This window comes from Bathycoccus prasinos, assembly GCF_002220235.1.
Source record: "Bathycoccus prasinos genomic : Chromosome_15".
In the NCBI taxonomy this organism is placed as follows: domain Eukaryota; kingdom Viridiplantae; phylum Chlorophyta; class Mamiellophyceae; order Mamiellales; family Bathycoccaceae; genus Bathycoccus; species Bathycoccus prasinos.
In genome coordinates, this window is record NC_023994.1 from 450,836 (window position 1) to 462,159 (window position 11,324).

Below are 11,324 nucleotides of genomic sequence, written 5' to 3' on the forward strand. Positions count from 1 at the left end.
AGGAAAACGAGAAAAAAAACGAGAGAGACGAACGTCGTCGTCCGTAGTATTCAGCCTCTCTTTGTTGAGAAGAAGAAGACAAGAAGAAGAAGAAGAAGAAGAATCCTTTTCCTCCTTCTGTCCTTCTTAACTTCTCCTAAACGAGTTTTGTTGTCGTTCGTCTCCCCTCTCTCGTCCTCCTCGGTGTCGTCTGAATCGTCTGAATCGTCGGGAATTTTTTTGTTTACGAGGCGTTTGAAGCGCGGAGTACACGCGCGAGGACATCATCCACAACAACAAGAACAAATACGATTCAGACGACGATTCAGACGACGACCGGTGGCAAAACGAGTGACGATGAATAACGCTCGCGCTGTTTCCTCTTCGAATGAAGAAAAAGACCAAGAAGCGAAGAAGGTGGTGACGTTTGTCACCGGAAACGCGAAGAAACTGGAAGAAGTAAAATCGATATTAAAATTAGCCTCAACAGACGAAGAAGAAGAAGAAGAAGACAACAAAGGAGGAAAAAAAATGATGATGAAAATTAATTTAATCTCACGATCGATCGACTTACCGGAACTCCAAGGCGATCCGATCGATATCGCCAAAGAGAAGTGCTTGTTAGCTTCGAGAGAGATAGAAGGACCAACTTTAGTGGAAGATACGAGTTTATGCTTCAACGCGTTGAAAGGGCTACCCGGGCCGTACGTGAAGTGGTTTTTAGAAAAAACCGGATTGGATGGGTTGAATAACATGTTGCTCGCGTACGAGGATAAAACGGCGTACGCGCAGTGCGTGTTCGCGTATTGCGAGGGCGGCGAGAAGAGCGCGGAGGAAGTGGAGGTGTTCGTCGGGCGGACGAACGGGAGGATCGTAAAAGCGAGAGGTAAAACGGAGTTTGGATGGGACGCGGTGTTTGAACCGGACGAACAGAGAGATGTTGACGAGAAGAAGACGTACGGAGAGATGGAGAAGGAGGAGAAGAATGCGATTTCGCACCGGTTTCGAGCGTTGGAAAAATTGAGAGAGGCAAAGTTTCGATGATGATACGTTGTTGGTAAAAGAAAGATGACTGACCCTCGAGAAATGTATGGTAGTTCAACGACGACGATTCTGATTCTGATTCTGACGAAGAACGCGTGTATTTGTAGTATTAATAATATTATTAACTGGTAATAGTACGTAGTTATAGATGGTAGTTAAAACTTAAGTAGTAGGTATTTACATTTCGGCTTTCGCGTCGCACGCTTCGGTTTCGCCGTTACCGATGAAGCAAAAGATAGTCTCTTGCATCCCGTTCGGGTTACGGCAATAATTAGATTCTAAACCTTGGTGAGGGTTGTCGTTCGGCGTGATCGTCGTTTGGACCCAATTTTTGCACTCCATCCCGGATCGAGTGTGGGTTTGTTTACCTCTGTACGTCAACCCGTTTTCGATGACAGTTTCGTCGTCTGGATCTTGCACGTCCAAGTCCGGATCCTCGCCATCTAATTCATTTTGCAACTCTTCGATGTGGCTTTGCTCGGAGGTCGCATCGACCGAATCCGCATCATCTTCCGGCTCCGGCCCCATTTCAGCATTGGTTTCTCCTTGTTCTTCTTGTTTTTCTTCGGCGGTTTCGGGGGCGGCGGTGCTGTCTGTGGCCTCTGTTGGCTCTTTATGCTCGTCTTCATCGATCGATTGGTCCGACTCTTCGTTCACTTGAATTTCTTGAACATCGCTTTCGTCCGCAACGTCGGCTCCTTCGTCTAACGATTCGTCTTCACCGAGTTGTTGTTCCGCCGTCGCCATCGTGTCTTTGCACGTCGCCGCCGGTCCCATGTCCGGCATGGCGCACTTGAATCGCGCGTGGAACGCAGATGCACCGGAGAACATCATGCCTTGGTTTTGTGTCGACGCTTGGCCGGTGAACGAAGACACGTCTTGAGCAAACGACTTGGCGCGTTGGAACATGCCTTGCATGCCGTCCCATTTCGAAGAGCCGGTGTTCCACTTCCCAATGGCTTGGTTAAACTGCTCGGCGCCTTCAAATTGGCTCACAAAGCTTTCCACCTTCGACGTGTCCCAATCTGAAATGTCTTGGTTGAAGTTAATCGCGTCTTTGAACATGCCTTGCATGGTCTTCGCTTTACTCGTGTTCCATTTGGAAATGTCCGCGTTGAACGCGGCGTTGCCGTTAAACATGCCTTGGAAGCTTTCCACGTTCGAGACGTCCCAGTTCGAGATGTCCGAATTGAACAACCGACAACTGTGAAACATTTGGTACGCACTGGTCAACGAGGACGTGTCCCATTCGGACAAATCACCGTTAAATGCTTCTTTACCTTTGAACAACTCTTGCATGTTCGTGACTTTGGAGACGTCCCAATCCTTCATGACGCCGAATTGCGACTTGGCGGCAAAGTGTGGGCAATTCCCATCGTTCGGCGCTTCTTGTAAGCATTTGTTCACGGCTTCTTTAATGTTCGCGTTGTTTAACTCTTTCGGCGCTTGCAACGGTTCGCACAATTCCGCGACGTTATTTCCAACGTAACAATAGATGGACTTTTGGTTGTCCGGGTTACGGCAAAAGTTACCGGACAAATCGCCATCCGGGTATTCGAACGCGGTGCGTTGCGTGAATTGCCACGCGACGCACTCTTTGCCAGTTTTGGAGAACGTCTGGAAGCCTCTGTATGAGGTACCGTCGCCGTCGAGGACTTCAACCGCCGGGTCAAAGTTACCTTTTTTCTTCGCTTGTTTTTCTTCTTCGTTTACTTCCGGAGTCTCGTCAAACCCGACGCCGGCTTCGGTATTCGGTGGGTTCAACCTTTGCTCTTCCGATTGTAAAGCGTCCGCTTCCGTCCTCAACGCGTCCGCCGTTTTCTCCACTTCTTGCAAAATATCAGTGAACGAGTTTTGTTGTTGTTCCGTGGTGGCTTGTTGCACAGACGCCGCGACGACGTTGGCGTCCGGCTCCGCGGATTCCTCCACCGAACCGCCTCCGAGCGGGTCGCACAACTCGGATTGGCCACCGCCAACGTAGCACCATATCGATTCCTGAGCACCGTGTGGGTTACGGCAAAAGTTTTCCTCTAAACCTTCGGTCGGGTTATCGTCCGGAGTGGAGGTGGTTTGCACCCACTTCTTACACTCGACGCCAGATTTCGACTTTGTTTGTTTCCCTCGGTACGCTTGACCGTTTCCGACGACGCGTTCGTCGTCCGGCGATTGCGGTTGAACCATTTGTCCATCATCGGCAAAAGATCCGTCCGGATCGTTGTTATTTCCGCCAGTTTCACCTTGGAACTGCATCGGCTCTCTCGACCCGATCGTATCGTCCATCTCGTCCGCGGTTGGCCCGTCCGTCACCGGCACTTCCTCCGTGATGATAATCTCCCCGACTTGCGGCTCTTGCGGGTTTGAAGACTCGTCGCCATCCGCGCGCGGCAATTTTGCCTCTTCCTCGGCTTGCGCCAACTCCCGTTCTAATCGTTCCACTTCCTCTTCGTCTTGTGTGAGAAGAACGTTCTTAAAACCCAGCGGTTCGCACTTCTCCGTTTCGCCTCCGCCGACGAAGCAAAAGATAGTCTCTTGCTGTCCTTGCGGGTTCCGACAATAGTTCTCGTATAAACCATCGTTCGGGTGATCGTCTGGGTGCATGGTCGTTTGCACCCAGTTCTTGCAGTCTTTCCCGGTGACTGATTTCGTTTGTTTCCCGCGATATTGCGTGCCTTTTGCGTCGATTAAGAGTTCGCTTTCGTCAACACCATTTTCAGAGAAGTTTTGTGTTCCTCCCGCGGTCTCAAATTCTTCTTCGCCTCCCAATCTGCTGGTATTGAACATCCTCAAAGACGAAGAAGACGAAGACGAACTGGTGGAAACAGCCAACGCGCTGCCGCCGACGCACAAGGCACCAATGGCGACGACAAACTTCTTCGTCGTCGCGTGGTGCGTTTTTGTTTTCGTTTTATTCAAAATCGAACCACGGAACAATTCGTCGTCATCGGGAGATGGAGCGACAAAAGTATTCGATTCGAGATCATCGCGTTGGGTGTGTTGCTTCTTAGAAAGAAGCGAAGAGGTTTCGTCGTTAAACATATTATTTTTGATCGAGAGTATTCTATTATATATTCGCGAATAGACTACTCGATTTTGTGTGTGTGTGTATATATAATCAGAGAAGAAAGATAAAGAAGTCGTCTTCTGTTGTCAAACGCGAATGAAGAATGAAGGCAAGAACGACGCGCGGCTTTTTTAACACACCAACGCTGCTCGAACAAAAAAAACAGAGAAGGCGTTTAGGAGTTTAGGGTATCAAATGCTCAGAAAATCCGAAAAATCAGAAAAAAAAGGAGAGAAAAGAGAAGAAAATTCAAAAAAGGAGCGAATGCAGAAAAGTAAAGCCAGAGAAGAGTTCTTCTAAACACTTTAATCGTTTTCATCATCATATACTAATAATATAATAACTTTGTCAAAGTGGTGAGAGGAAGACAACCTAAAGAAGAAGCGTATTGAGGATGACGACGACGACGAATAATACTATACACTCGTCGTCGAATTTTTTAACCGAGTACGAAAAAGAAAGAAACGCGCGAGTGATGCGAAACGAACTGTTGATGCGTCGTTTAGGATTGTCCGACTTTGATTCGCACATGCATAAAAACGCATCATCTTCTAAAAACAAAAGAGAAGAAGAGGATGATTCATCCGATGAGAAGAAGAAGAAGAAGAAGAAGAAGGAGAAGAAAAGACGCGAAAGAGAAACTGACGACGTTGAAAAAGTTGTCGGTGTTCGAAGATCGTCTTCGCGATTAAAACGAGGAGGAGGAAAAGGAGAAACTGACGAACAACAACAACAAGAAGACAAAGACATCAAAGAAGACAAAGAAGAAGAATTCAAAGAAAGAGACGAAGAACAAGAACGAAAACATCGCATCGCAGAGCAGGAGTTTTCGTACAGAAACAAGATGAAACAGAAGAAACAGACCATCGTGGGCACGGCGTCGTATCAACACACGTTGATGAGAGTGCGAACGATGACGGAACCGAAATTAAGGAACAGGATGCATGCGATATCGCGAGCGAAAGGGCAACACTGCGTAACGAAGATGCGTTTGTTCGCGAGGATATTGTTTTTAGAAGGATACGAGGAACTCGCCGAGGAGTGCGCGGAGGAGTTAAGCGAGTTGATTGGGATTCTAGGAGACGCGAAAGATGACGAAACGAGGGAGGTTGAAGAAGAAAAAGTTTTGGAAGAAGAGGAAGAAGATGACGAAAACGATACTAATAACAAAGAAAACGAAGAAGAATTTTGTAAGCAATTTCATTGCGGGCAAAAGACAAACTTGGACGATCCTCAGATTTTTAAGTGTGTCGTCGACATCGAAAGTCACGCGAGAACGATGAGCAGCGGCGGCGAGAATAAAGACGGAGAAAAGGACGAAGACGTTTACCATCGAGCTTGCCTATCGATGTCGAAAGGCAAATCCGGGATGTTGGATAAAACAGGGGGGGTCACTTTTGTTCTCAACGAGGACGGCACGTACGACGTGGTTAAATCGTCGGTATGAAAGACGAAAAAGAAGACGAGGAAGCAAGAAGTCTCTTGTGTAAAATCAATGTTAATAATCAGTAGCAGCGGCGGCGGCAGCAAATAAGATACTATAACCTAAAATTATTTCTAACATCTATTATACCACTACATCTACATTTCCTCTTCTCTTTCTTCTTCCTTCTTACTCGTCGTATTTCGGACAAACGAATTCGCGCTCGCGAAGGACATCATAGCCATAGCCGAGAAAACAGCACATATCACGTAAGATTCGTACACCGCGTCTTTCAGAACCAAATAATCCAACGCCCACGTCATCGCAGGTTGTAACAAAAAGTACCTCGCAGTTATGTTTGGGCCTAAAAGTTTCGAACTCTTTGCGAAAATGATCAAATTCATCGCGCTCGGAAAGAACGCGCCGAAGAGCACGGCGTATAAACCATCGGAAGATAACGTCCAAATATCTTTCGCGGTTCCGTGGGCGATTAAACCAACGATGAGTAACCAAAACGCGCCTATACCGGTCATCGCCGCGTTGACTACCTCGATTGGTATCTTTGCGTTTATAATCATTTTTTGCATGACAATCGCCACGGAGCTCGCCAACGTGTTGGTCAACATCCATATCGCGCCGACAACAACGTTCGGCGCTTCGTACTCTTTCGGGTCCCCAAACATCAACGCACCTTTATACGAACACACGACGGCAACGCTAATCGTCACGAACAAAATCGCCAAAACTTTCATCACGTTTTCCGGATGCTCTCGATTCACCTCTCGAAACGAAAAGTGTTCCACTCGCAACAACGCCGAGAAGAAAAACGTCAACACGGGCGTCGTCAAAACCAACGCCGAGGTCACGTCCGGCCCCGCGTTCGCGTTCGCTAAGACTACCGATCCTCGTATCAGAGCTAATATTGCGCCTAAAACTATGGAAACTGCGACTATTTGCATCGATGTCACCCCATTTTCATCTTTTGTCTTCTTTGTTGCATCATCGTTCGCCTGTTCCGCCGTCGCCGTCACCACCACCTCCGTCGTCATCTCATCCGTCGTCATCTCCTTCCTTTTCCTCTTCTTCCTCCTCTGTCTGACATAAAAACAATACATCGTCAGTAAAACACACGCCAACATCTCTCTGTAAAAGGATAAAACCATCGCTCTCGTTGAACTTCTCAAGGCGACCGCGAAGACGATGTGCATTCCCATCCAGTTCAGTTGCGAAAGGAACAAGAGGACGTGCGTTTGGATGGATTTGGATTTGTTGTTTTTGTCTGAGTCGTTTACGTCTGAATCATTTTTGTCGCTCTTTTTTTCAGCAACATTTTGCGCGACAACAATTTCAGCGTGAGCTTTAGCACTCGAAGAGAAAGTTTCACTCTTCTTCATCTCTTCATCTCTTCATCTCTCCATCTTCTTCATTAGAATAACTGTGTGACATAAGAGGAAAAGTCTCGCGACAAAAAAATCGATTGTTGCTTTTTCGGATGGATTTTTGGATAAAATCGAGCACAAAAAACACGCTTTGTGAGCGACGAGTTTAGGATGAAGCCACGCACTACTCAAACGACGACGACTTTCACCACCACCACCATCAAGAACAACAGTTGTTTTCCTCACGTTCGTCGTAAAAGTCTGTGTCGTAAAAGTCGTTCGGAGGAAACATCATCACGGAGAAGAAGATGCAGAGCAAACAACATTAAAAACAACGACGATGACTTTGACGACGGAAACGACAAAAACGTCAAAGCGTTGAGGGACGAAGCCTCTCGAGGATGTTCCGAGTGTTACTTCCCTCGAGAGAAAGACCGAGCGGAAAATGTTTTTAATGCGTGCTTTCCCGCTTTCATCAGGTCGAAACCGTTTGGAACCGCGTTACTCGTCGGCGCGGAGACCGGCGAGGTCGTGGAGCGTTTCGTGTCCTCGTGTGCTGCGTTTGAAGGAGAAGGGGCGAAGTTGGCGACGGTTGTGGACGTATCGGAAAAACAGCTCGATCGCGCGATGGAGAAAGTCCCGGACGTGGGAATATCAGGAAACGAGAAAGGCGCGAAGTATTTCCAACTCTCCGAGATGAGTTTAGAGGAAGTGAAACCGTATTTCGGTCCGTTCGACGCGATCGTCTTCAACGACACGTTCGAACAGTTTCCGGAAAAGAAGAGGAAAGAGACGCTGGCGAGAGCGGCGAATTTATTGAAACAAACAACCTCGTCGTCGTCGTCGTCGTCGTCGTCGGGAAGTGATGAGGGTGGCGTAAACGAGGCGACGTCTAGGATTGTTATTTCGTCCAGGGAGACCAGAGAAGGCGACGAGAGTTACGCGAGATTGAAAAGGGAGGAGCTGGAGGCGTTAGTAAAAGGATTGCCGTTAGTGTGGACGGAGGAAGAGGCGAAGAGAGGGAAAGCGTTAGATTTGAGCAGCGATAGTAATATAGATAATAGAAGTAGCAGCAGCAATAGCAATAGCAATAGCAACAACAACAACTCGATAGGAAACAACAACGTCCAAAACGACGACAACGATTTAGACGCCACGAGAGTTTTATACTTGACGGAAAACTATAAACTGGCGAAACCTCTTCACATGCGAGCTAAAGTCGTGAGAGGTTTCGGTCGCGGCAGCGCCGAGATGGGTTTACCGACGGCGAATTTGGATCCCGCCGAAATCTCTCTGAACTGGCAAAAGGAGTTGAACGACGATACCGTCGACGTGAAAAACATTCCATTGGGAGTCTATTTCGGATATTGTCAGTTAGAAGGCGACGAATCGGGTAAAAAAATAGCCGTCTTAAACGTCGGTCGACGCCCTTCGTTCGTCGACAAGAAAAACTACGAAAACGACGTCACGGTTGAAGTGCACTGCGTGGAGAAGAACGAGGACGGACTCGCGTTTGAGAACGGGAAGAAACAGTTTTACGGAGAAACCATGTCCGTGGAATGCCTCGGTTTCGTGCGACCGGAGATGAAATTTAACGGATTAGATGAGCTCGTCACGAGGATTAAAACCGACGTCGGTTTGTCCAAGAACTCGCTGATGAAGATGGGAATTTAAGGACGACGAGTACAGTTGTCTTTGTTGTTACGCTATATTATTTTTATTAAACACGTATCAAAACGTTTCGAGTAAACGAGGGATGGTACCATCAAAACATCGTTCGCTGGACAAGTTTGTCTGTCCTGTAATCTTTTACGAACGCGTTCATCACTTCTTTATAATTTTTACATCATTCTCATCCCGTTTACTTGTACTTTGTTCTTTCTGTTCTTCTAAATTATATATAGATACACGCGTGTACGTGCACGTTTCGTCGTGCATAATCTCGAGACGATACGACCTTTGTCTTTTACAAGCGAGCAAGACATTTTCAAGTTAAGCATCCTTCATCTTCGTCTCGATGAACACATCCAGCGCACCTCCCGGTTTCCCGTCCACCAAATGACTCCCAGTCTCTTTCTTCGAGTACAACAACTCGTTCGTGTCTAATCTCAAAACCTCGAAAGCGCCTTTTCTCCACAAGGCGTTTTCCCCGTTCGGAATCGGCTTTTCGGCTTGGTTTTCAATCGCCCAACCTTGTCCTTCCGGAACGGTTTTTTTCAAAATCTCGTTATCGTTCATGGTAAAAGTAAACTTCCCCGGGTACGCCGCGTCTGCTTTATCGATGAGCATTTTAACGCGGGGGAGGTAGTTTCACTTTTCGCAGTATTCGATGTGGATTGGGATCGACGACGCGGAAATTTTGATCGAAGAAGATCTCTTGTTTGAAAAGGAGAGGGTAGATTTACGAGTAAGTTTTCTTGGGGAAGGTGCGACTGCGCGCGCGAAAGATAAAGTTTGAGACGATGCCATCATCTCTGTCTTCTTCTTCTTAAATATATATATGTGTGTGTGTGTGTGTTGTGATATATATATATACGTGTGTGTGAAGTGAAGATTTTTCTCCCCTTGAAAAAAGGGACGATTGAACGCAAAACACAAACACGTGTCAGGTTCACACTTTCTCTCTCTCCCTCTCTCTTTCTCTCTGGACTCTTTCGCTCTCGCTCTCTGTCCAAATCTTTCGTCACTTTTCTCTCTGGTTCGAAAAAAAAAGAGGAAAAAAAAATCGAATCAAATTTCTTTTCGAAAAAGCGGGGATTTTTCCAAGAATCCCACCACTTTTTGTTTCTCACGTTATTATTATTACGTGGAATTATTATTCTCTCTCTTGCGCGTATACTCTAAAGAGAGGGTTGGAGAAAAGGGAGAAGACAAGCGCGTATAAAAGTAATAATAATAATAATAAGAGAGAGAGAAAGAAAGAACAGTTTTGATAATACGCAGAATAGATGAAGCGGAAAAGTCTCGAGCATACACAAACGACGACGACGACGACGACGGTTCAAGCTCACGAAGATTATGATGGTGGTTTAACCGAGTTGCAAAAAAGCATCATACGCGAGCAACAACAACAACAACAACACGAAGTCCCACCGTGGTACGTGGAAGAGGAACAGATGTTTTTACAGCAAGAAGACGCGTATTTCGAAAACCAACGACGACTCGAGAATTCAAGACCAAAGCTGGCGGTTATCATATGCGACGACAACGAAGTCAACTTGAAAATTTTAACTCGATTGTTTTCGAAAGTGTTCTTTCGGGAAGTGAAAGTCATCCAGTGCAGAGATGGGTTGGAAGCGATCGAAGCGTATAAGAGTATGAATGCTAATGCTGATAATAGTCACGACAGACTGGCAATGATCGTGATGGATTTTCAAATGCCAAAGTGCGACGGGTTATCGGCGTGTAAGTATATTCGAGCCATGGAAAAATTCAAGCAGGAGGAAGAAAACGCGATGATGAATCAACCGAAACGGCTGCCTTTTGAACAAAAGTATTTCGAAAAAGTTCCGATTTTGATGTTCACAACTGAGTTTCACATGATTGTACCTGCGTTAATCGAAGGCATCGTCGACGATCGATTGGCGAAACCGTGTTCGTGTAAAGATTTCATTCTCACCGTGCATAAACACATACCAAATTTTATTTTCGACGAGTACGCGGATATGCTCGTTCCGTTAGGGGAGAACGCCCTTTTGAAACGAAAGTATTCCTCGGAAGCGTGTTTGAGCGGGATGCTGTTGGAGGGGTCTTCGAACCTGGATATTGACGTCTCGGCAATGTCGACAGACAACGGCGTCTTAGAGCAAACGAAACGAAAAGGAAGCGGTAGCAGCAACAACAAAAATACGAAAAATACCGGGAAGGAAGACGTGTGCTTCTACGACGTCGCCGAAGGCGACATATTCGCAGAAGAGGATGACGATGATGACAACGACAATGATGACGATATTCAGCATAAGCAAAACATGGAAGAGGCGAAAAAAAACGCGCGTTGGAATTTATTCTCTTTCAGCCCGAAGAGAAAAGGAAGGAAAGTACAAACGAAGGAGAAGACAGAAGATGATGTGAGAGTTGATGGAAATAATACTACCTACAAAAGAATGAAGCGGCAGCGAGGGAATAATAATAGCACCATCATTCCGAGCTCTGGTTTCACGGGCGGCAAGAAGCGACTATCGCTCGATTCCTACATTCGCGCCGCTCGGAAAGTATGGACGCAAACCAAGTCGCGCTTAGGCGGCATCAATAATCGTAGCAACGGCAAAGAGAAACAAACGCGCGCGTTTGTGGTGGTCAAAAACAACGCTGCGACGCCTGAACTCTCCACGTTGGACTTGACGAAGCGCGATAATTTACAATATTATCAGCCTTCCCGCAGAAACGGTACCGCGTGTATATACGATACCATGTAACTTAGAGATGTAATTTTGTTTTA

At 46.6% G+C, this 11,324-nt stretch overlaps 7 protein-coding genes across 7 annotated transcripts; 4 read left to right on the forward strand and 3 right to left on the reverse strand.

The window, feature by feature from the left end:
• Positions 1 to 336: 336 nt before the first annotated feature.
• Positions 337 to 1,023, forward strand: Bathy15g02360 (inosine triphosphate pyrophosphatase; the record flags this gene model as incomplete). The annotated part of the gene is made up of 1 exon (XM_007508918.1): positions 337 to 1,023. One exon carries the CDS (start codon positions 337 to 339, stop codon positions 1,021 to 1,023), a length of 687 nt encoding a protein of 228 aa, XP_007508980.1.
• Positions 1,024 to 1,200: 177 nt separating this feature from the next.
• On the reverse strand, positions 1,201 to 4,059 carry Bathy15g02370 (predicted protein; the record flags this gene model as incomplete). The annotated part of the gene is made up of 1 exon (XM_007508855.1): positions 1,201 to 4,059. One exon carries the CDS (start codon positions 4,057 to 4,059, stop codon positions 1,201 to 1,203), a length of 2,859 nt encoding a protein of 952 aa, XP_007508917.1.
• Positions 4,060 to 4,478: 419 nt separating this feature from the next.
• On the forward strand, positions 4,479 to 5,531 carry Bathy15g02380 (predicted protein; the record flags this gene model as incomplete). The annotated part of the gene is made up of 1 exon (XM_007508675.1): positions 4,479 to 5,531. The coding sequence occupies one exon, from the start codon at positions 4,479 to 4,481 to the stop codon at positions 5,529 to 5,531; it is 1,053 nt and encodes a 350-aa protein (XP_007508737.1).
• A 134-nt stretch (positions 5,532 to 5,665) lies between these two features.
• On the reverse strand, positions 5,666 to 6,901 carry Bathy15g02390 (unnamed protein product; the record flags this gene model as incomplete). Its single annotated transcript, XM_007508829.1, has 1 exon — positions 5,666 to 6,901. The coding sequence occupies one exon, from the start codon at positions 6,899 to 6,901 to the stop codon at positions 5,666 to 5,668; it is 1,236 nt and encodes a 411-aa protein (XP_007508891.1).
• Positions 6,902 to 7,057: 156 nt separating this feature from the next.
• Positions 7,058 to 8,560, forward strand: Bathy15g02400 (predicted protein; the record flags this gene model as incomplete). The annotated part of the gene is made up of 1 exon (XM_007508816.1): positions 7,058 to 8,560. One exon carries the CDS (start codon positions 7,058 to 7,060, stop codon positions 8,558 to 8,560), a length of 1,503 nt encoding a protein of 500 aa, XP_007508878.1.
• Positions 8,561 to 8,878: 318 nt separating this feature from the next.
• On the reverse strand, positions 8,879 to 9,175 carry Bathy15g02410 (predicted protein; the record flags this gene model as incomplete). The annotated part of the gene is made up of 1 exon (XM_007508720.1): positions 8,879 to 9,175. The coding sequence occupies one exon, from the start codon at positions 9,173 to 9,175 to the stop codon at positions 8,879 to 8,881; it is 297 nt and encodes a 98-aa protein (XP_007508782.1).
• Positions 9,176 to 9,834: 659 nt separating this feature from the next.
• Positions 9,835 to 11,301, forward strand: Bathy15g02420 (unknown protein; the record flags this gene model as incomplete). Its single annotated transcript, XM_007508878.1, has 1 exon — positions 9,835 to 11,301. The coding sequence occupies one exon, from the start codon at positions 9,835 to 9,837 to the stop codon at positions 11,299 to 11,301; it is 1,467 nt and encodes a 488-aa protein (XP_007508940.1).
• Positions 11,302 to 11,324: the final 23 nt, after the last annotated feature.